This window comes from Pseudorca crassidens, chromosome 3 (assembly GCF_039906515.1).
Source record: "Pseudorca crassidens isolate mPseCra1 chromosome 3, mPseCra1.hap1, whole genome shotgun sequence".
Lineage (NCBI taxonomy): Eukaryota > Metazoa > Chordata > Mammalia > Artiodactyla > Delphinidae > Pseudorca > Pseudorca crassidens.
In genome coordinates this window covers 112,052,555-112,077,109 of record NC_090298.1, presented here as the reverse complement: position 1 = coordinate 112,077,109, position 24,555 = coordinate 112,052,555, and the positions used below count along the sequence as shown (strand labels likewise).

The following is a 24,555-nucleotide window of genomic DNA, read 5'->3' as shown; positions in this document are numbered from 1 at the left end:
TGAATAAGAATAAGAGTAATTAGAAGGATTTTAGGTCTAACAATTATGGATCAGAAGATCTCTCCAAAGAAACTAAGTTTCTAGAAGCAGGCTTAATCTTTACAAGTCCAAAATGCATTCACCAGGGCCAGTGGCTAGTCAAGAGGCTAAGAAAAATAGTTTCAGCAGTTAACAAACTACAAAACTGATGAAGTGCATGTAGTATCTAGATGCAGAAATACATATGAATATAAAAAGGTAATGACTGATATTACTATTACATTTGGAAACTTTTACTAGTTCATTTCCTTGAGGATGTCTGCTGAGCATAATCAACCTGCAGATCCTAATACAGAATCTGAAATGCTTTTCAAAGTAACACTATTAATGTTGATAAGTGTTTAAGACAAATTTTAATATAAAAAAGGGAATAGTGAAACGCTTAAATGAACCTACTTTTGAACTGTATATGACCAAGCACTGAGGTTAAAAAATAAAATGATCAAAGTCAGTCCAAGAGTATATAGCTTTCTTCCCAAATTGATGTACAGATTCAGCACAATCCCTATCAAAGTCACAGCTGTCTTTTTATTGCAAAAATTGACAAGCTAATCCTAAAATTCTTATGGAAATGCAAGGGACCTAGGACAGCCAAAACAATCTTGAAAAAAAACCTAAAAAGGTGGAGGAGTCAATCTTTACAATTCAAGCCTTACTACAAAGCTACGCTAATCAAGATGTTTGGTACTAGTATAAAAATACACATATAGATCAATGGAACAGAATTCAGAGTACAGAAATAAACCCTACATTTATGATCAACTGATTTTCAACAAGGGTGTCAAGATCATTCAATGGGAGGAAGAACAGTCTTTCCATCAAATAGTCCTGCGACAACTGTATATCCACATGCACAAGAATGAAGCTGAATCCCTACCTACTAACACCACACAAAAATTAACTCAAAATTGATCAAACACCTGAATGTAGGAACTAAAGTTATAAAACTCCTAAAAAAAAACAGAGATAAATCTCTGTGCACTGCTTTCTGATCACAGATGTGCTCAATAATACTCCTCACTCCAAAAGTACTGTCTGTTTTCACCTGCCCCTCCGGATTCTCTGGTTTCTGGAGCCAAAAATTGTCCATGCCATAACAAATAGACAAGACAAGCCTTAGATCAAGTCCAAAGAGAGACCACAGGGATTAAGCTTCCCTAGAATACAAGATGGAAACCCATTAATAAAAGTAATGGCCAGTACTTAAGTGGTTCTGCATGCATACCTGAAACCCTGAAATATCATGGGTGACTCAAAGAAATTCAGAGGATACCTTCAAAGGAAAGAAGCAAAGCAGGAACAATCATGATTTTAAGTTGACCCAAAGGTTACAGAAGTAATCTATTTAAAGATTAACAATGATCAAAAAAATCAATAGCCTTCCATATGATTTTAAGGTTGAAATAGTCATTTAAAAACATTTAAACAAGCAAAATTTTCCCATCTCTACATTTTAAGCAGTCCTGTAAGAACTCTACCTGATTTTATGAAGTTGTTTTGAAGTGAAGCATCTCCAGAAGAAACATATTGAGGACTTGTCAAATTTGCATTCCCAGACATGGTCGGTTGGGATGACGCACGAGGACAATGGTTTGTCTGTGACGAATAGTTATATTGCCAATTCAAGGGTGGTGGTATGTTGGCTCCAGGAAGAAAGCTACCAGAAGGCATTGGTGTAGCAGCTGGGTTCTGAGAAGTAGGTAGTGGCATTTGGGGAACAGGACCACTACGGAGTGAAGGTGTCACTGGATTAGAAGCCACAGATGGTCTATAAACAGTCTGTCCAGGTCCCTGATAATTACTTAGTGGAGAAACAGTCTGGGAACCACCAGAGTTAGACTGTCCAGAGACTGGATTCAAAGTCTTTGCTGGTATTAGATGAGGGTAGGATCCTGGAAGCTGAGAATTATATCCTTGGCTCACTGACACTTGTGAAGACATCAGTGCATTTTGGACAGGACCTTCCAATAAGAGGAGGAAAAATTAGTTTTACAAACAAATAAAGCAATACTTTAAAAAATACAGTAAAACATATGGTGCTCTTACAACCCAACAACGAAAAGACAAATAACCTAATTAAAAATGACCAAAGAACAGATGAATGGATAAAGAAGATATGGCACATATATACAATGGAATATTACTTAGCCATAAAAAGAAACGAAATTGAGTTATTTGTAGTGAGGTGGATGGACCTACAATCTGTCATACAGAGTGAAGTAAGCCAGAAAGAGAAAAACAAATACCGTATGCTAACACATATATATGGAATATAAAAAAAAAAAGAAAAAAATTGTTCTGATGAACCTAGGGGCAGGAGAGGAATAAAGACGCAGATGTAGAGAATGGACTTGAGGACAAGGGAAGGGGGAAGGGTAAGCTGGGACAAAGTGATAGAGTGGCGTGGACATATATACACTACCAAATGTAAAATCAATAGCTAGTGGGAAGCAGCCACATAACACAGGGAGATCAGCTCGGTGCTTTGTGACCACCTAGAGGGGTGGGATAGGAAGGATGGGAGGGAGACGGAAGAGGGAGGAGATATGGGGATATATGTGTATGTATGGCTGATTCACTTTGTTATAAAGCAGAAACTAACACACCATTGCGTAGCAATTATACGCCAATAAAAGTGTTTAAAAAAATGAGCAAAGGCTTTAAATAGCATTCAAATATATTTCCAAAGAGGTAAACAAATGGCCAGTAAGCACATGCAAAAATGTTCAACATTATTAGTCATTAGAGAACTGCAAATCAAAACCACAATGAGGGTGGCGCAGTGGTTAAGAATCCGCCTGCCAATGCAGGGGACATGGGTTCGATCCCTGGTCCAGGAAGATCCAACATGCCACAGAGCAACTAAGCCTGTGCACCACAACTACTGAGCCTGTGCTCTAGACCCCACGAGCCACAACTACTGAAGCCCACATGCTGCAACTACTGAAGCTGGCACACCTAGAGCCCGTGCTCCACAACAAGAGAAGCCATTGCAACGAGAAGCCTGCACACCACAACGAAGAGTAGCTCCCACTCACCACAACTAGAGAAAGCCCACGCGCAGCAACAAAGACCCAACGCAGCCAAGAAAAAAAAAAAAAACAGTGAGATACCACTCACACCAACTAGGACGGTTATAAAGAAAAAGCTGGAAAGTGACAACTGTTGACAAGGATGCGGAGAAACTGGAAAGCTCATACATTGCTAGTGGAAATGTAAAACGGTACAACTACATTGGAAAATAGTTTGGCAGTTCTTCAAATGTTAAACATAGTTATGTAATCCAGCAATTCCACTCCCAGTCTGCATAAAACCTTGTACACAAATGTTCATAACATCATTATTTGTAATATCCAAAAAGGAGAAACAACCCAAATGTCCATCAACTAATGAACAGATAAACAAAAGAGGCATAACCATACAATGGTATATTATTTGGTCATAAAAAGGAACGAAGTACTGATGACATGCTATAATACAGATGAACCTTGAAAACTTTATTTTTTTTAAAGACTATTGAGATTATTAGTGTTTTTTTAACATTTTATGTTTGTTTATTTATTTATTGCATCAGGTCTTAGTTGTGGCTCGTGGGATCCTTCATTGTGGCACATGGGCTCCTCATTGCAGTGCACGGGCTTCTCTCTAGTTGTGGCACACGGGCTCCAGAGCGTGTGGGCTCTGTAGTTGCAGCACACAGGCTCTCTAGCTGTGGGTGTGGGCTCAGTAGTTGTGGCTCACAGGCTTAGCTGCCTCGCGGCACGTGGGATCTTAGTTTTCCAACCAGGGATCTAACCGGCGTCCCCTGCATTGCAAGACGGATTCTTAACCACTGGACCACCAGGGAAGTCCCAACTTTATACTAACTGAAAGGCATTAGTCACAAAAGATCATACACTGTATAAATCATTTATACAAAATGTTCAGAACAGGAAAACCCACAAACACAGAGGTAGATTTGTGGTTACAACAGCTGGAAGGAGGGAATGGGTAGTAACTGCTAATGGGTATGGGGTTTCTTTTTTGGGGGTGATAAAGATATTTTAAAACTGATTGTAGTGATGGTTGCAATTTTCAGTGAATACACTAAAAATCACTGACCTGTACATTTTAAAGCTGTTATTAAAAAATTAATCTCTAGGGCTTCCCTCGTGGCGCAGTGGTTAGGAATCCGCCTGCCAATGCAGGGGACACGGGTTCGAGCCTTCGTCTTGGAAGATCCCACATGCCGCGGAGCAACTAAGCCCGTGAGCCACAATTACTGAGCCTGCGCGTCTGGAGCCTGTGCTCCACAACGGGAGAGGCTGTGACAGTGAGAGGCCCGTGCACCGCGATGAAGAGTGGTCCCCGCTTGCCGCAACTGGAGAAAGCCCTCACACAGAAACGAAGACCCAACACAGCCAAAAATTAATTAATTAATTAAAAAATATTAATCTCTAGAATCACCACTTCTAAGGAATATGCTGTCATTTTTGCCCATAAAACTAAACAATGAAAAGAAATAAGATGAATATTTTTCAAAAGATGGCACGCATACAAACCTAATTTCTTTGGACTTTTTACATTCAAAAGGTATAAAAAGAAAATACGTATCTTCCAATTATACCCCCTCAATCCATGCAAGCAATGTACAAATATCATCAGCCTAATTTGAATCGTTTCATAAATTACACAATACTTATACAAACATACATAAGCATATGCACATATAGAGAGAGGTAGGATTAGGAGGCCTACAAAAGCATACACACATAAGTAATATGTAGCTGGGGAGAGAGAGTCTATATGCATTGCTCTGCAAAAAAAAAAAAACAGGTATCCTTCCAGGACAAAAGAAATAGATCCATATGTGTTAGTTGCAGCAATGTTTATAATAATGGAAAATTGGATACAAATTAAATATCCATCAGCAGGAGACTGAATAAATAAATTGTAGATTAGTCACACAATGGGCTAATTATCAATAAAATGAATAAACCAGATGTACATCTACCAACTGAAATAAATTACAAAAAGAATACTAAGAGAGGGCTTCCCTGGTGGCGCAGTTGTTGAGAGTCCACCTGCCGATGCAGGGGACACATCCCACATGCCGCAGAGCGGCTAGGCCCGTGAGCCATGGCCGCTGAGCCTGTGCGTCCGGAGCCTGTGCTCCGCAATGGGAGAGGCCGCAACAGTGAGAGGCCTGCGTATGGCAAAAAAAAAAAAAAAGAATACTAAGAGAAAAAAGGGAAGTTATAGAGAGGTAAGTATGATATCTTTCTTATAAACCTTTTTATTATGAAAATTTTCAGACATACACAAAAATATAAGACTACTTTATGCAGTCTCCCACACAAAAAAAGTAAAATGTCAATAGGAATTACATTTGATTTATATATTCATTTTGGATTGTTTGACATTTTATGATAGAAAATCTTTCAGGAATTCCCTGGCGGTCCAGTGGTTAGGACTCTGCACTTTCACTGCCGAGGGCCAGTGCCTTAGTCACTGCCTTAGTTCCCTGGTCAGGGAACTAAGATCCCACAAGCCATGCAGCACAGCTGGAAAGAAACAAAAACAAAAACAACTTCCTTTGTACCATAAACATGGTATATATCTCTCCATTTATTCAAAACTTGTTTTATATCTTCCAATTATATTTCATGCTTTTTTCGTAAAGATGTCTTATACCTTATTTAAATTAAATTTAGGGGCTTCCCTGGTGGCGCAGTGGTTAAGAATCCGCCTGCCAATGCAGGAGACACGGGTTCCCTGGTGTCCCTGGTCCAGGAAGATCCCACATGCCACAGAGCAACTAAACCCATGTGCCACAACTACTGAGCCTGCGCTCTAGAGCCCGCGAGCCCGTGTGCCTAGAGCCCGTGCTCTGCAACAAGAGAAACCACCACAATGAGAAGCCAGCGCACTGCAACAAAGAGTAGCCCCCACTTGCCACAACTAGAGAAAGCCTGTGCACAGCAACGAAGACCCAGCACAGCCAAAAATAAATAAAGTAAAATAATTTTTTTAAACTTAAAAATTAATTAATTAAATTTGGTTAACTTGTTAGGGATTTTGTAGTTTGTAAATACTATGAATAGAACATTTATTTTCACTTCTAAGTAGTTAAAAGGGTATCTATTATTCAAAGCACCATAAATGTCCAATTATAAGGTGACATTTTCCTCAAAAATTATTTCTCAAAAAAGAAGTCACCTTACATATGAGTCTCTACAAATGTTCTCATTGTACAAGGATGCTTTGTCATAGTACATTAACACTGTTTCAAACAGTGGATACAATTAATTAATGAGTTATGAAATCAATGAGTTACAAACTATCTTTTTAGTAATGCCATCTGTGGGACCATCATTCTGGCCAAGCTCTCCATCGTTCCCGTGCAGCGAGGCTACTGGGGGAACAAGATTGGCAAGCCCCATACTAGCCCTTGCAAGGTGACTGGCCGCTGTGGCTCTGCGCTGGTGCACTTCATCCCTGCCCCCAGGTGCAATGGCATCCTCTCAGCCCTGTGCCCAAGAAGCTACTGATGATGGCTGGAACTGATGACTGCTACACCTCTGCCAGGGGCTGCACCGCCACCCTGGGCAACTTCACCAAGGCCACTTTTTTTTTTTTTTTTTTCTTTTTGCGGTACGTGGGCCTCTCACTGTTGTGGCCTCTCCCATTGCGGAGCACAGGCTCCGGACGCGCAGGCTCAGCGGCCATGGCTCACGGGCCCAGCCGCTCCGCAGCATGTGGGATCTTCCCAGACCGGGGCACGTACCCATGTCCCCTGCATCGGCAGGCGGACTCTCAACCACTGCGCCACCAGGGAAGCCCACCAAGGCCACTTTTGATGGCATTTCCAAGACCTACAGTTATCTCACTTCTGATCTCTGGAAAGAGACGGTGTTCACCAAGTCTCCGTATCAGGAATTCACTGACCATCTTTTAAAGACCCACACCAGAGTTTCCATGCAGAGGACACAGGCTCAAGCTGTAGCCACCACATAGTTTTCTATGAGAAAAATAAAGTGAATGAAGCTAGTTAAAAAAAAAAAAAAGATAGTTAAGAATGGAAAATATCGGACTTCCCTGGTGATGCAGTGGTTAAGAATCCACCTGCCAATGCAGGGGACACAGGTTTGAGCCCTGGTCCAGGAAGATCCCACATGCCACAAAGCAACTAAGCCCATGCACCACAACTACTGAACCTGTGCTCTAGAGCCCATGAGCCACAAATACTGAGCCCACAGGCCACAACTACTGAAGCCCAAGCGCCTAGAGCCCGTGCTCCGTAACAAGAGAAGCCACTGCATTGAGAAGCAGGCACACCGCAATGAAAAGTAGCCCCTGCTAACCGCAACTAGAGAAACCCTGCACGCAGCAATGAAGACCCAATGCAGCCAAAAAATAAAATTAATTAATTTTAAAAAAAGAATGGAAAATATCAATGGGTTACAAACTATCTTTTTAGTAATGAAAAAGAACATAGTTAAGAATGAAAAATATCGCAGGACATTATATGTAATAAGGCAAGTACTGTGAGGTTTCATTACAAATACATACATATATGAATATATATACTGGGTCACTAAAATATTTCTTATTGTAGATTATAGTCAAAGTCTGAAAGCCCGTGACCAACTGATACGTTTGCATCCTCCTTTATCCCTCTATGATTTATTTCCTACACATCCTATTACCTTTTAAAACATGGATCATATCAACTTCCTACTCAAAACTTTCAAAGTCTTTATCTTAGCTTATAACATCCTCTATGTCCCTGGCCTCCTTTCTGGTCTCATTTCCAACTTTCTTTTTTTTAAATATTGAACATTCATTTTATTTTAATGAAACAGTGCCAGGATAATACATATGTTCTTTCTGATCTGGAAGTAAGTAGCCTGTAGTTTTCTGATTCTATTTGTTTTTCACTTGTTCTTTAAGCAAATTTTAATATAAAGTTCAATTTTTCTTTAAGATTAGGTTTAACATAGACTATGTCAACTCAGACAATAAGCCAATGTCTTGAACCACAGATTCATTAGTTCTATCTTTGTTGTATTAATTATGCATGGTTCTTCTCTTATTAGGCTGTTTCCATCCTAATTTGACTTTGCTATTAGTGAATAATATCTGTTCATCTGTATAGGCCAAGGGGTCTTTTTATCTGATATCTCTAACTTTGGAAAGATGTCTATGCAGGCTGTATTTAAGCCGACTTGGAGCAGATTTGCAGTTCCAAATAAACACATACCTTTACAATTCTACCTTATAACAGTTTATCATATAATCCGAAATGGCTTAATGAATAATTTCCACTAGAGACTGAAAGCCCTGTCTGTATAATGGAACACCAATTCTTTGAGTTTAGTAACTGATTATGGTAAGGTCACTGTGTGAACAGAGTAATCAATTACTCTGTTTTAATGGCCAAAGGCCATTACTAGCAAGCTATTCAAAGAACTTCCTACTCTTCCTCTCTGCTCAGCTCCAGCCACATCCACCTTCTTAACGCTCCTTCAACAAGCTTAAAAATGCTTCTACTGTAGGGTTCTTCACTTTTTACTCTGCCAAGAACACTCTACTACTAGCTTTGTACATCCAGATCTGGATTATGTAAACTGTACGTGATTTGATGTATACTCCTTTGTCGCAAAAAGGTATATAACTGTACTTTGACCTCTAACAGGTGGAATATTCCTCAGAGCTCTCTAAACGACTGTCTTCCAGGTTATAATCCTCAGGTTAGGTGGAATAAAATTTTCATTTCTTTCTTAGATCTTAGACTATTAATTAATTTTATTGTCAACACTATATTTAGGCTAATCATTCATTTTATTACAAATGGTTAGGAACACTCCATTCATTGACTAATTGAAAAGACAGATTTTACTAAATATCTACTGAGGACACAAGGTGAGTAAGGTCTACTCCATCCCTGCCCTCAAGTAGCTATAGTCCAAACAGGAAGACATATAACCAGGCAGGGACAAAACAGAGTGAAATCTTAAGAGATAACAGGAGTTAGCCCCAGGAAAAGGACTGTCAAGGGTGTTCCCAGAAAAAGGAACAACATGTGCAATCACCTGTGGCCATGAAAGGGCAGTCTGAAAAATCAGTATGGCACCGCAGAGTCAAGTGACTGAAGTGAGACAGGAGGTTAGGACATAAAAGAACCTCTTGGGGATTGGAGGAGAGATCAGAGATTGGAAGAGACTGGAGTCTATAGCAGTAATCCAGGTAAGAAATAATTGACTAAACAGCAGCAGTGGGAATACAGAGGTGTTTGAATCAATGAAAACATTTGTAAAAAGTTAACTTATAAGCATATTTTGGGTCATCTGGATAAAAACCAACATCTCACACCTTGTATTGCCACAAGATTTCATGGCCCACTCTCGTATTTTTATTTATTGTTTTATCACAGGCCAATATGCCAGAGGCCTTCAAGCCAAGTGCAGCCAAGTGAAAGCCAAGTATCAACAAAATGCACAAAATAAGCAAAAGTCTTACAGTATATCAACGAAGAAAATGAAAAGAATATGCAAATAGTAGAAAGACAAATACAAAAGAAACTGCTTTGTAGTAGTCATTATCATAGATCCATTTTGAGTGACTTATAATGTGAAATTTTTATTTTTATATGTATCAACTTGCAATAGTTCATTAGAAATGTAGTAGTAAATACGTAATGAAGTTTTCACTAAATGGATTTTAATTATATCATTTTGAAGTCATTAATAAATTATGTAGCCCATCAAAATAATAGATCAGAGACATTAAAGGGGTCCAGAATATACCACCATGGCATAAAAATTATTTTGAGTACAGGGCATGAGTTTTGGGAATCATTTACCTGCCCAAAAGCAGAGCTTCCCAAAAGAACTCAAAAGGATTAAGTTGTCATATATCTCCTCCCAAGGAGCAACCAAAGAAGACTGCCTCATTACCTGAGATGATAATTCTCCACACCACACCTAAACATACCCTGTCACAAAATGATCAAGTCTCCCATCTATGCTACTAAGGACCAATTTATCTTTCCTAAAAATTGTTTTCCCATAAGTACCCTTCTCTCTCTCCCCTTCCCCTATTAAGATGGTATATAGTATATATAACTAAGATTCCAAAAGCCACGCAGTGTGGCCAAAAAAAAAAAAAACTGATAGAGGAAGTTGAACCAATGAAATTTGATGTGGAATTGAATATGGAGACTGAATATACGAATTGATGTGGAATTGCAGTGGGGAAGGAACCAAGGATGATTCCCAGGATTCTGACCTGTGCAAGTCAGCAGATGGCAGTGCCATTCACTGGGACAGAAGGAGGAGAAAAGAACTGGGGAAGGCAGGGAATAGCAAAGGGAAGAGGGAATGTAGAATTATTTTCAACATACTTTAGGTGTCACCAAGAGATTCAAGTGGAAATGTCCAATAGAAAGACACCTATCTATATGGGTTTCAGCTTATTATATAACTTTGGAACTCACTGGCATATGTACAATATTTGCTACCATGAGAATTAATAATATCATGCAGGGAGTATGTGCAGAGTAAGAAAAGAGCCAGCCACAGAAACTATGTGAAATAATAAATGTTTACTGTGTTTATTGTTTTTTGTTTTTTTTAAGAAAAAAAGAAAAAGAAGGGAACCAGGTCAGAAAGCTCTGAGGAACACCAACATTTTAGGAAAAAGAGAGCAATTAAAAGATAGCAATTAAAAGAAAAATATTTTACATACTTAATAACCAAGAAGTCATTTGTGGCCTTATTAAGGGCAGTTTTGGTGGATGTATAGAAGTAGAAGCCAAATTAGAAACAGTAGAAAAGAAACAAATGAGAGATTAAAATAGATGCAGGTGGGGCTTCCCTGGTGGCGCAGTGATTGAGAGTCCGCCTGCCGATGCAGGGGGCACGGGTTCATGCCCCGGTCCGGGAAGATCCCACATGCCGCGGAGCGGCTGGGCCCGTGAGCCATGGCCGCTGAGCCTGCGCGTCCGGAGCCTGTGCTCCGCAACGGGAGAGGCCACAACAGTGAGAGGCCCGCGTACCGCAAAAAAAAAAAAAGAAAAAAAAAAATAGATGCAGGTGATTGCTTCTCAATCACCCAAACAGCAGCTTCAAAAACAAAGAGATACTAGGTTCTACCTTTGTAAATTCCTATTCTATAGGACTCAATGGAATCCCAGAATTTACACTAGTAAAATTTTCATGTACTGGTGATCCTCACATACTTCAAAATGAACTTTGTGAACTTTAGAAACCAGTGACATATAAAAATGATTGACATATTATTATTCATGAAATCTAGAATGTAAAACTTAAAAGATACTTCTGATACACTATCTCAATGAATACAAAATAAAGGTTAACTTTACAAGTTTCTTCAAGGAAGCCTACTGAACAGTCACAAGAACACAATGAATGAACTACCTTTTCACATAAATTTAATAGTAAGGTAAGGGGGGAAAGATCTCACACATCAAAATACATTCTGATCACTTAAAAAGTTACCAATTGAAACTGTAAGTGCAACAAATGGATGCTACTGCATGAAAACAGCTTGTGAGTCAGTCACTAGACATACGGGTTTTAAGAAAGCGATCAAAGAGGAAGAGCAAATATTAAGAATCAAAGTGGGGGTATAGGCAATTTCAGGGTCTACAAGACGTTTATGAAATGTGATACTGAAACAGCAAAGAAATGGACTCAATACTAACAAAAGTGAAGGTCAGGTCATATATTAATTACAATCCAAAGGAAACTAAGCTAGGTGGCAATTTCAAAAAATATCAGCAAATGTTTACTCTAATTATATGTATCCACCTACATAAAGAAACCAAAGAGAAGGTTCTGATCCTTGATTCAGGCATAACTACCAGGTAAGCTGAATAACAGTGGTTAAATAAGACTGCCTAGTTTAAAATCTAGGTTCCACAACGTATTAGCTGTGTGACCTTGAACCAGTTGCTTGACCACTCATCTCAGTTTCCTGGTCAGTAAACCTAACAGTTCTCTTATCATAGAGCTGTTGTGAGGATTAAATGAAATGATGCATATAATGCAACCTAGCACAGTGACTGGGCATACAGTAAGTAAACAGTAAATGTTAGTGCTTACTATTACTATTTTATGTCTTTCAGGAGTTCCCAGTCTAACAGCAGAGACTAACCAGAAGCCCAATGCAGTAAGTTCTATTAGAGGTATGCAAAGAGTCTTATGAGAGTCCAAAGTTACTGTGCCCACAGAAAACATTAAAGGGAACTCAGCCACAACAATCAGTATTATAGACCACATGCCAATCTTATTCTCAACATGCTTTGATCACGACTAAAGACTTCCTATATTAAAAATACAACATCATAAATACGGTTCTCCTCATAGTGAAACTAAAAGAGATTTACATTTCTGTCATGCCTAAAATAGAGAGATGAGCACAAGTCTAGCATTTAAACTGATGACCAACCCCCCCCATATTCTACTGTGTTTTAGCAGATACTACTGTACAAAAATCCACAGAAAATTTCACCAGAAAAAAAAAGAAGTTGAAAATGAGCTCAAATCTCATCATGAACAAGTTGACACGTGTTTAGTGAACTAAACTGCAAAATACCCAATTCTAAGATATTCATTCGATAAAACTGGTAATTCCTTAAATGTGCTAGAAACCGTGTGAGTCTGCTGGAGAGAGGATGATGTGCAAAAACAGATATTCTTGTCCTCATAGGACTTACAGTCTAGAGGGAAAGCTAATATTATTTTATAACAGGGTAATCTGGGTGGGAGAGAGGGTGTAGAATATCCTTCTCACTCTTAATCTATAAGGGAAAAAGTTGACTATTACATAATATTACAAAAAAATACTATTAATAAAACTATAGTTTCTAACTGCCTTGGCAAATTGACTCAAATAGTCAATAAGGAAGCTAATTAGAAGTGGGAGGCATGGGACTTCCCTGGTGGCGCCATGGTTAAGACTCTGTGCTCCCAATGCAGGGGGCCCGGGTTCGATCCCTGGCCAGGGAACTAGACCCCAAGTGCATGCCACAACTAGGAGTTTGCATGTCACAACTAAGGAGCCCTCGAGCTGCAACTAAGGAGCTAGCCTGCCACAACTAAGACCCTGTGCAAACAAATAAATAAATTAAACAATTGTTTTAAAAAGTGGGAGTAATGATTTGCCTTTAGCCCTTATTACATGGTAATCAGATGAAGATCTGCCAGTTTAAGTAGTCTTGCAATTTCACCATCAATTTCTACAAAGGAAATAAGTGTACACAAATCTACACAGAGACTTAGAAAAACCTGTCTAGACAAACTTTGGATTGTAGTGCAATGTAACAATCAACCACATAAAGAAATGTCCAGATTGAGGCATCCTGTAATATAATGACACTATACAATATGAAAGTAAGTTACAGAAAAGTGAAAAAGGTGACTCCTCAGTCACCTTTTAGATTATAATCTAAAAACAAAACAAAAGATCCAACTAAACTGTAATATGTAATTTAAGCAAGCTACATCAAACCTGAAGCGTAAGAGAATTCAATAGAATATTTAAGCAGCAATAAGTGCCTAGAAAGAATTAACCAAAAAAATTAGATTCCAGCACTGAACTTTTTTTTCACCTTCTAGAGAAATATCCTCCCCTCCAATTCTCCACCACATCCCTACTCTCTTTATTATTAGTGGGATGAACAATAAAGGAACCCAATACAGGACATTAGCCATTTTACTGAGAATACTTTTTCAAAAAACTTTAGAAATGGGGCTTATAAAAAGAATGTCAAAATTATATCTTAACAAGGGTATATACCACATGACCCAGCTATTCCACTTCCGGGCATTATCTGAAGAACACAAAAACACTAATTCAGACAGATATATGTACCCCCGTGTTCCCTGAAGCATTATTTACAACAGCCAAGATATGGAAACAACCTAAGTGTCCATCAGCGGATGAATGGATAAAGAAGATGTGATAAATATACACACACACAATGGAATATTACTCATGCATAAAAAGAATGAAATCCTGCCATTTACAAGAACGTGGATGGAACTTGAAGGTACTGTGCTAAGTGAAATAAGCAGACAAAGACAAATAGCATATAATTTCACTCATATTTCGAATCTAAAAAAACAAAGCAAGTGAAGAGACAAAATAAAACAAAAACTCATCAATATAGAGATCAGATTAGTGGTTACCAGAGGGGAAGGGGGTTGGGAGATGGATGAAATGGGTGAAAGGGCCAACCGTGTATGGTGATGGATGGTAACTAGACTTGTGGTGGTGATCACTTTGTAGTGTATACAGATGTCAAATTATAATGTTATACACTTGAAACTTTTTTTTTTTTTTTTTTTTTTGTGGTACGCGGGCCTCTCACTGTTGTGGCCTCTCCCGTTGCGGAGCACAGGCTCCGGACGCGCAGGCTCAGCGGCCATGGCTCACGGGCCCAGCCGCTCCGCGGCATGTGGGATCTTCCCGGACCGGGGGTTGCCTGCATCGGCAAGCGGACTCTCAACCACTGCGCCACCAGGGAAGCCCCTGAAACTTATTTTTTAAGAAGTGCGGGATACGGACTTCCCTGGTGGTCCAGTGATAAAGAATCCACCTTACAATTCAGGGGACTCAGATTCAATCCCTGGTCAGGGAACTAAGATCCCACATGTTGCGGGGCAACTAAGCCTGCATGCCACAATTACTGTGCTCACGCGCCTCAACTAGAGCCCTTGTGCCGCAAACTAAAGAGCCCACACGCTCTGGAACCCACACGCCACAACTACAGAGCCCACACGCTGTGGATCCTGCGTGCCACAACTACAGAAGAGAAAATCTGCATGCCACACTAGAGAGAAGCCCGAGCATCACAACGAAGAGCCTGCACACAGCAAAGAAAGATCCTGCGTGCCTCAACAAAGATCCAACACAGCCAAAAATAAATAAATAAATAATAAATATATATTTTTTAAAAAGTCGGGGTACATATTTGCAATCCTATGATTTCCTTCCCTATCTGACTCCAGAATTGGCTCTGAGCAACCGGTATACAGGGACTCTTTTCTTACTCTCTTTTACATTCCTAAGGACAGAACTTAAGTGTGCAACAAATGTCTGTTGGACTGGATCAAATCAACATAGTGACAACATCTCCAACACAGTACATACAGTGGCTAAATTGCTTTAACATTTCAAAATTATCAAAAATATACTTACATATAAGTTTACATGCATATTTACAAGATTTGCCATTTAAAGCTCATGTAAAACTGCAATTTATAGATTATAAGAAAAAGCCACAGTCATATGACATCTTGCTTAAGAGTTTTGACCTTAAAGTGAAATGTCTTAAAATAATTTCATCCTCGGTGAAAATGTAACTAAAGAGCCTAGAATAAAATGTAGTTTACATAATGTTACCGTAAATTTGAAAAAGAACAACTGATTCAACTTAACACCATTTCAGTGCTTACCCCCACTTATTCTTGCTTCTGCCTACATACCTGCCTACTCATAGACATTTTAAAAAGTCTTTTAGAGCCTTCTTTGTAAAGAAAACAGTAGTCTCTAAAAACAATGTAAATTAGCTATTTTAGTCATTGATTATTTTCTCGAACTTCACAGCAATCTTAGATTCCAATGGACAACTTAAGCATTTTAATATTATTCTACCAGTTTTGTTTCCAAGAACCAAAGATTTATAAGTAAATTGGTAACTTGGCAAACTGTTGGCAGAAAATCTGTCTTTATTATAACGATTATAATAAACTTAGCAAATCACAACACACGACAATTTAAAGAATCCTAGAAGGGGTATAAAATTAGAAGACACCCTCACACCAAATGACAAATTATAGTGCCACATGTACACTCTGGTCAGAGGTTCAGAGACTTGTGTCCAACCACTTTCCAAGTGATGTAAAGACCTCTGGAAATCAAACAGGAGCTCTCCCCTTCTAAAGCTGAAAAACTGAACGAGGGGGCCTAAGTACAATTCGGGGAAGGTTCAGGGAGAGATGAAGCAGGCCCTAAGGAGGTCTCGCCAAAGCACAAGCATCCATTCGTCTCCGCAAATTCACACTGAGTATGACCCTCACGTCACTGCAGGCCCGACGGGACCGAAATGAATCAGACCCCAAACTCTGCTCTCTAGAAGACATGGGTGAAGAGGCGAGGAGGGGAAAGGCACATAAACAGGCACTATGAGCCCTGTATGCCAGTTCTGAGGTACGGACCGAATCTGTATTCTTCACCCATGTATACCCAGGGCGTTACATACAGCAAGTGCTCAGTGACTGTGTGCTGAACGAAAGAATAAATAAATAAATATGGAAAACAAAGACGAGCCGCGGTGTCCGTGGCTCTGCCTCCCACCTCCAGCCGTTCCTGACACGGGCAGAAAAGTCACCCTCCCCTCAGACGGCGGCAGCAACCAAAGGTCAGCTCGAGCCGGGGCCCAAACTTTGCCGTCCCCAGCGCCCCGTCCCCACCTCCCAACCCCGGGCGGCACTTACCGTTAGTGTAGGGAGACCCCGAGGCCCGGGCGGCCCCGTTCTGGGCCTGGAGGCCAATGGGGGCGCCGCCAGAGGCCGGTATCCCGGGCTGGGACATGACGACGATGTTTATCGGGGTTGGAAGGGGCTGGTTGGCGTCTGCGGCAGCGCCAAGCCGAGAGTTGAAAGACGACTGCTGGAAGCGGAGGGAGGGGGCTAACGACTTAGAACTGAAGGCGGGATAGAGAGAGGGCGGCGCAGGAAGCCCTAGGCATGGCGCCGCATTCTCCCTAGCCCGCCGGCGGTGACTGCTTGGTCAGGGGGCTGAGGCTTGGAAGTCGGGCCGGTGGGGCCGAGAACGCCGGGCTGGTAGGCAGCAGCCAAGCGGAGAGAGACGTAGGGAGGCCCCGGCCGGAACTGCCTGTCAGCCCCCGGCCGCGCAGGCGCAATCGGGACACGTGGCACTTCCGCCTCCGGCCTTGCAGCTGCCGCCGGTATAGGTGAGCTCTTCTTTCCCCGCAGGGCTGCCCTGAAGCCACCTGACAGCTCCGGGTGTCCCGGGCCAAAGGACGGAGCTCGGCCTCTCCTGCCACGTCACTCTCACCGTCGGCCGGAAGTGGCGTGTGTCACCGATACGGAAATCCCCGCCGTGATGAACGTCATCTAGCCGGCACGGCCGGGATGTGAGGGCAGTCAGGGTTTGAGTGGAAGCTTTCGTGGGGTGGGAATGACAGTTCCTCTCCTCGAGTTTTTGTGAAGATTACCTGGGAGGACAGACGTCATCGTCCTCTGCTGAGACTGTGCCGAGTAGCTGAGCCGATTAATGTTCGTTGCAGTTTTTCATTTCACATTTCATCATCATATTCCAGGTGTAAATTGTAAGGGATTTTTAAAAAAGGAGTGGTTAATTATGTACATGTGTTCAGAGTAATCAAATCGAAGAGGAGGCCTTTGCTTTTTGACCGGAGGATTCAGAAGTCATTTTAATTTTGAAACTCGCTGATTCATATAGCATAGTCACGCCAAAGTTCATTAACAGCATATTTAAATGGCAGTTTTATTTCCTCTTCTAAGAGTTTGCAGTAAGGTACAACATTCAAACTTCCTTTCTAGTCAAGGAGACTTTTTTTTTTCTTACAAGTAGAAGATTTTTTTTTAACTTTTGAGGCCAAAGGGAGGTAGAAACTGGAGTGATTAGACAACATAATTAATGATCTCAGTAGTCATCTTAGCCACCTTCATTTTACTTAGGTTTTCCTCTTCTGAGCTGATGATCAAGCCCTTCTTTAGACTGCAGATTTGTACTGTTCATTAAAATGTCATAACAACAGTTTCAAAACCGGTGAAGGGTGAAGTACATCTTACTTAATTCACTTAATATCAAATGCCTATTATGAAATGTTATATTACATGCAAAAAGAGTAAGAACTAAACTGCTGTGTGATGCCTGAAAAATGAACAGTAAGAATTCAAAACACTAAATGTTAACTTTTATCCTTTTTTTATCATTTGCCTCAGATGTGTAAAAATGTGTTTGCTGTGTATGAAAAATTAAACTCCTTTGTACAGTATACAAGACTTCTTTAGGATGAAGATGATACTTTTGGTCAAACTGTTTTCAGCTTAGAGCCCCTATAACCAAATCCCAAATCACGTATCCCAAGAACACTTGAAGAGATACACAAACACAAGCCTCTTAATGGTTTAAAGAGAAACCTCAGAAACTGAACCTCCCTGAGGTCAGACAGAAAGTCAGCGTCACTCTTCAAAAGAGCAAATCCTTAGGCCTGGTCTCAAACTTGCTTCAGTTGAATTCTTTTTTTTTTTAATTCAACTTTTAAATGATCTTGGTTTGTTGACCTTGGCACAGGAATTTGATTTGGTTAAATCAAGGTTTCTCTGGACTTTGTTCTGTTTAAGCAATATCTGTATTGAGAAAAAAAATACTGATGAAGAAGAATTAGCCATTTTAAAAAGTAGATAACCTCTGGTTAAATCAGGTTAAATAAACATAAATAATTTGCTAATAAGTAAACAGTGCTTCTTCTAAAATGTGTTCCACCCCTAAGTATCCCTGTTGCTACTATCACCCCCACTCCAAAAACAAGAAACAAAATTAATGGTTAAGTCTTTCAAGTGTTTTTTACATTTTCAATGTAGTCAGCTTTAAAATATTGAGGAAAAACACATAATTTGTCATCTGCACACCCTTAGGAATAGTTGGAAGATAAGTGTAAATAACTGAGGTGAGACAACATATTTAAACAGTTAAGTGCTTTTCCTATTAAATATTATCCACACATTACCAAATCCTTCTCTGGCTTCTTTAAGTTGGCCACATAAATTTTATGGAAAAATTATTAGTGCTATTACCAGTTGTTAAGGGTATCGATATTTCTTTGGTCAATTATTTATATCTACCCTACACTACCATACACTTTTCTAAGCTAATGTCAGTAATATATTCTACTTTCTTATCCTGATTTTCAGAACAACAGGACCCTTCTACTGCATATGCCCCTTCATATTTTTATCTATGTATCACATTTTCTGCACATTATTTTCAGAGCCTTCAACCCTATTTAAGAAAATGATATACAACAAAATAAGTGACACAAAAGTGTTTGAGTAAGGAGACAACACTGTACAAAGAATATTTCATTAAATTTGATTACTTATTTAGACCCAAAAGAGGGAGATGCATTCCTAATAAAATTTGCTGATTTGCAGAAGTGGACTTTGGCTCACACCAGCCTAAGTCCACTTTGCCTGCCTGCTCGCGACTATTGAACTGTCAGCTGATAAGCAGGATCAATCCTGTTTACTTTTCAGGATAAGGGAAATTATTTTAGGTCTCCTAGTTTTTTGGGGTTTTTTTTCTATTTCTATTTCAAACAAACAAACTAGTTTCAATTACAAACAGCAGGTTTGTTCTGAAACTCTCTTGTGGCTCCACTTTAGGAACAGTTCCTCTGGCCTCATTTGCCTCTCACAGGACATCTGTCTGTATCTGAAGTCAGTAGCTCTGAAGGTACATTACAAGTACAGTCATCCCACACCAAGCCAGTAAACCCCATTGCTTTCTTTGAAAACTTTTCATCTTTATGTAGTTCTCACTGCCCACTCTGGTTAGTTATTATCATCTTGCACCTGAGCTATTGGGATGGTCTTACTGGTTTCAATCTCTCCCATCCATCCTTCCTGCTGAATTGAGCTCCTAAGTACTGACTCCATTTTTATTTTCCTATACCCCTAAACCTGTAATTGCTCCCTTTGCCTGCTCCATCAAGTTAAAGTTTCTCTGCATGGCTTTTCTCATCTCATTCTGAGTAAAATCCAAAGTCCTACTCATAGCCTACAAGGCCTCAGATGACTTGACATTACTACTTCTCTCTCCTCATCATCTTCTACACTGCCTCTCACTCAGCACTTGCTATCTCTCTAGCTACCCAAGCACAAGTCTGCCTTAATACTTATGTCCATTACCCAGGATGCTCTTCTTCAAGACACCCATCTAGCTCAATCTCTCACCCCTTCTTTAGTCAAATGATACCTTATGGTGAGGCCCTTACTGAGCACCCTATATAACAACATACCCTCTGTGCTCACTTTCTATCCCTCTTACCCTGCTTTTTTTTCTTCATAGCACTTCTCATCATTGTTATATACTTGTGTTTATGTTTATCTTTCTTCAGTGGAATAAAATTCTATACATATCGTGACAATTCTAAGGTAACCTTTTTTTATATAAGTTTATTTAGTTAGTTATGTTTGGCTGCATTGGGTCTTTGTTGCTGTGCGTGGGCTTTCTCTAGTTGCGGAGAGCTGGGGCTACTCTTCATTGCAGTGCGCGGGCTTCTCATTGCGGTGGCTTCTCTTGTTGCGGAGCACGGGCTCTAGGCACGCGGGCTTTAGTAGTTGTGGCTCACGGGCTCTAGAGTGCAGGCTCAGTAGTTGTGGCGCACGGGCTTAGTTGCTCCGCGGGATGTGGGATCTTCCCGGACCAGGGCTCAAACCCGTGTCCACTCCATTGGCAGGAGGATTCTTAACCACTGCGCCACCAAGGAAGCCCAAGGTAATCGTTTTGATTTCATGTCTGTCTCCTTATTTAGAGTGTAAGAAAGTAGAGCCCAGGGCCAGTGTCCTATTTACCTCTGTATTCTCAGCACTTGGCTTGGGGCCTTACACTTGACAGGCATTCAATAAACATTTTTGAATGGATAAATTTAAAGCGTCATCTGTTCCAATCTTCTATTCTGAATATTTTGAGCCTCACTAATTCACTACTGTAAGTTCATATTGCAACTGTAGCCCAAACCACACCACTAGCACTTGTTTCTAAACTATGTTGTTCTCTAATTCTTTTATTCTTAACTATTACGCTGCATTGTGTCCCATCTGATACTGACCTGGTAGTGTAGTTGAAATAGTGTCAGCCTCTGGTCAGACCCTATCGCCCCTGAGTAGCACTGGAGGTACAATATCAAATGCCAACTCTTTTTCCTTTTCTAACTCTAAAGATATCGCTCTGTCCCTGCCCCATCTACACACAACCTGGCACCATGGTATCAGAGATCTGAGATATAAATTCCCCTTTAAACCTATCTTTTCATCGTACTTTCTACTCATCAGCTCTTTCACTGATTTATTCATTCATTCAACAAATATTGATTAAATGCCTTCCATATGTCAGGCACCAAGCAAAAACAGAACAGGATAGATAGGATCTCTTCCTTATGTGGAGTTTACAGTGGAGGAAATGCAATAAAAATGTAAATAAATATATCTTTATAAATTTCGAATTTGATAAGTGCTGTTGAGATATTGGTAGTGAGATAGAGAATAGGAAGCAAGGATCTGATTTGGATAGGAGGGTTAGGACATGAGGTAACATTTAAGCTGTGATCTAAAGGACGAGGAAGCTACCCATACAAAGGGAGAAGGTGGGGAGAAGAAGGACACTGGGCAAAGGGAACAGCACCTACAAAAGCCCAGAGGGAGGAATGAGCTTGCTGTGGTGAACAAGGTAGAATGGCACAAGGTGAAATTCGAGAAACACAGGAGGCAGAGCAGCAAGAGCCTTATAAGGCATTGTAAAGAGTTTACAGACTTTGGGAAGCAATTGAAGAATTGTAAACAGCGGAGTAATTTGATCTAATTCATGCTTTAAGATGAATCCATTAAAAAAAAATAAGTGCAACAGCTGTGAGGGTAATTGACTGGTGGGGAAAGAAGAGTTGTTGCAGTAACCCAGGCCACAGATGATGGTGGCCTGCAGTAAGGTGGTTGTAGTGGAGAGAGAAGTAGACTCACTAATCCAAGTTAAAACTTTGGTATTTCCTTTACTTTTGCTACCAACATGTAATCAAGCATGTCTGACTCCCTATTTCTTTGCTCCCACTGACCCAGCACCGCCCCACGTTACCTCTCACCTCTGTGATTGCAGCTGTCTTATTACTGATCTCAGCTTTCAGTCCTGACCTGTTCCAATACAACCCACGCACTGCTGCCAGAGCAAACTTTCAAAAATATGACTGACCATGTTCCTGTTCTGCTCAGAACCTCTGAAAGGCTCTACAGTTTGGGAGTCAAGGTCCCTGGTAGTCCAGTTGAAAGCTATTTAGTCAAACCATAATACTTGCCTGATGTTTTTCCCATCTCTATTCCTTTCAGAATGTTATTCTCTCATTATGATATATTATCCCTGCTGGATATTAATCCCCATTTTACATATACAGGAACTGAAACTTCAAATGGCTAATAATGTTAGAACCATAGTCTACAGCTAAGGGTTGTACTCTTAACTATTATACGCTATTAAAAATGCAGCCATTGGGCTTTCCTGGTGGCACAGTGGTTAAGAATCTGCCTGCCGGTGCAGGGGACGTGGGTTTGAGCCCTGGTCCGGGAAGATCCCACAAGCTGTGGAGCAACTGGGCCCATGTGCCACAACTACTGAGCCTGCATTCTGGAGCCTGCAAGCCACAACTACTGAAGCCCGAACGCCTAGAGCCCATGCTCCGCAACAAAAGAAGCCACTGCAATGAGAAGCCCGTGCACCACAATGAAGAGTAGCCCCCGCTCGCCTCAACTACTGAAGCCCGGACGCCTAGAGCCCATGCTCCGCAACAAAAGAAGCCACTGCAATGAGAAGCCCGTGCACCACAATGAAGAGTAGCCCCCGCTCGCCTCAACTACTGAAGCCCGGACGCCTAGAGCCCACGCTCCGCAACAAAAGAAGCCACTGCAATGAGAAGCCCGTGCACCACAATGAAGAGTAGCCCCCGCTCGCATCAACTAAAGAAAGCCCATGTGCAGCAATGAAGACCCAACGCAGCCAAAAATAAATAAATAAAAATGCAGTCATTAAAATTCATGATTTAGAAGAATACTTAATTACATGGGAATGTTTTTAATTTTAAATGTTTTACAAAACTGTTCATAGTATGATTATAATCTTATAAAACTGGTTATATCTGTGAGGTGTGACAGAGGGCGATTTTTGTTTCCATTATGTTTTTCTGGATTTTCCGAACTTTTTAACCATGACTAAGTATTATTTTTATAACAATAACAATCTTCAAAAAGATTGGGGGTAAATATCTTATGTATCCTTTAGACTCTCCTCAAACATTGATATCTCCTGCCTCTCCACTTCCTCACCCCTACCATAAGTTTGTACTTTGCTATCCTTTCTCTCCTCCTACCTTCTTTTATAGTTAGTTGTGAACAAACACATCTCCCCACCAAACCGAAAGGCCCTGGAGGAAAGAGACTGTCTTGCTTATTGTCATTCCCCCATTCCTAGTCAATTTACAATCTGTTGCTGAAGTCAGCAGGAACCATAATTTAGATTTCTATCTAAAGGGTCACTAAAATGCCAGGGATATCAGGAAAGAAAGGCAATCCAGGAAAAGAGCTGTGGAGTAATCTTGAGGAGCCTGGTGAAGGGCCTCAAGCTACTTAAAAGTATTTATTAAACCAAACTGAATTTAAGACTAGGTGAGTGGAAAGGAGAATAGAGATGAACCCAGACTGGAACAGCAGGCTCCTCCACCTAGACCAATGGACTCCAGGGAAGTTCTTTAACCCCTTGAGGACAAAAATGTACCTAGGAGTCCTTCATATTATGAATGAATCACTAGCTCATATGTATTAAGCACCTATTGTATGCCAAGCACTGAAAACGGGTTCAAGAGAGGAATGGCAGATATGGTTCTTGACCTAAGGAAGTTTCTAGAATGCCTGTTGGGGGAGGCTATAGATAAATAATCATACATATTTAATTGTAAAATTATAAGCAAGATAACTTCAATGATAAGGTAAATTGTACAGTTGCTGGGGAAACCTGAAATAGAGGGCTTAACCAAGTCTGAGAGGGAGGCTTTGATGAGAGAGCTATCTGTGCTGAGACTTGAAGAGTGTGTAGGAGTTAGCAGGGTGGAGAGGAGAGATCTGGGGAAGCAGTTCTGGCAGAAAGAATGACAAGTGCAAAGGGAGGACCAATGGAGTAAGGCATTTCCTGAGGCTGGAACGAAAGAGGGGGAGATCCAGCTGAGCCAGTTACAGGCTTTGTTGGGAATCTATCAAATAACTCTGCTTCAGTCCGCAAACACCTCCTTGTTCTGTCCGCATCACCTAGAATCCTAGGCTTAAGAGCAATCTTGGAAGTGCTATAATCACACTTTCATTCAAGGCACTCAAGTATTCCCATTTGAATACATTTAAGAAAAGTAACATCCATGAGCAAAGAACGGCCGCGGTCAAGACAGTCTTGTTTAAAGCTCATAGTTACATTTTGTAAATTACTTGTTGAACTCAAGAAACAGGTGCACTTTGAAAATGTATTTTTTCAGAAAAGCATGTCACGTATAATCTCCCCAAGCTAGGAACAGGTGTTACCTTCTCTGCCTAGGCCCGCAGCCCGTGCAGCCCCTTCAGGCGTGTATGGGGAGCAGGCCCCAGTTCTGGGAGCGTTCAGCAGTGGGACTGGCCGCGGAACCGCCAGGAGGCGGAACTAGAGGCGCACGGC

General features: G+C 40.7%; 1 protein-coding gene across 3 annotated transcripts in view; it reads right to left on the bottom strand.

Moving 5' to 3' along the window:
* Positions 1-17,143, bottom strand: part of SEC24A (SEC24 homolog A, COPII coat complex component) — a 63,465-nt gene extending 46,322 nt beyond the window's left edge. Inside the window, exons 1-2 of one of the 3 annotated variants that reach the window (XM_067731781.1) lie at positions 16,545-17,143; positions 1,518-2,000 (exon numbers count right to left, since the gene is read on the bottom strand). In XM_067731781.1, coding sequence (XP_067587882.1) covers positions 1,518-2,000; positions 16,545-16,641 — 580 coding nt within the window. In that variant the 5' untranslated portion in view covers positions 16,642-17,143. The remainder of the gene's footprint in view (positions 1-1,517; positions 2,001-16,544) is intronic. The other 2 variants (XM_067731780.1, XM_067731779.1) reach the window with 2 other exon arrangements.
* Between the last annotated feature and the right edge of the window lie 7,412 nt (positions 17,144-24,555).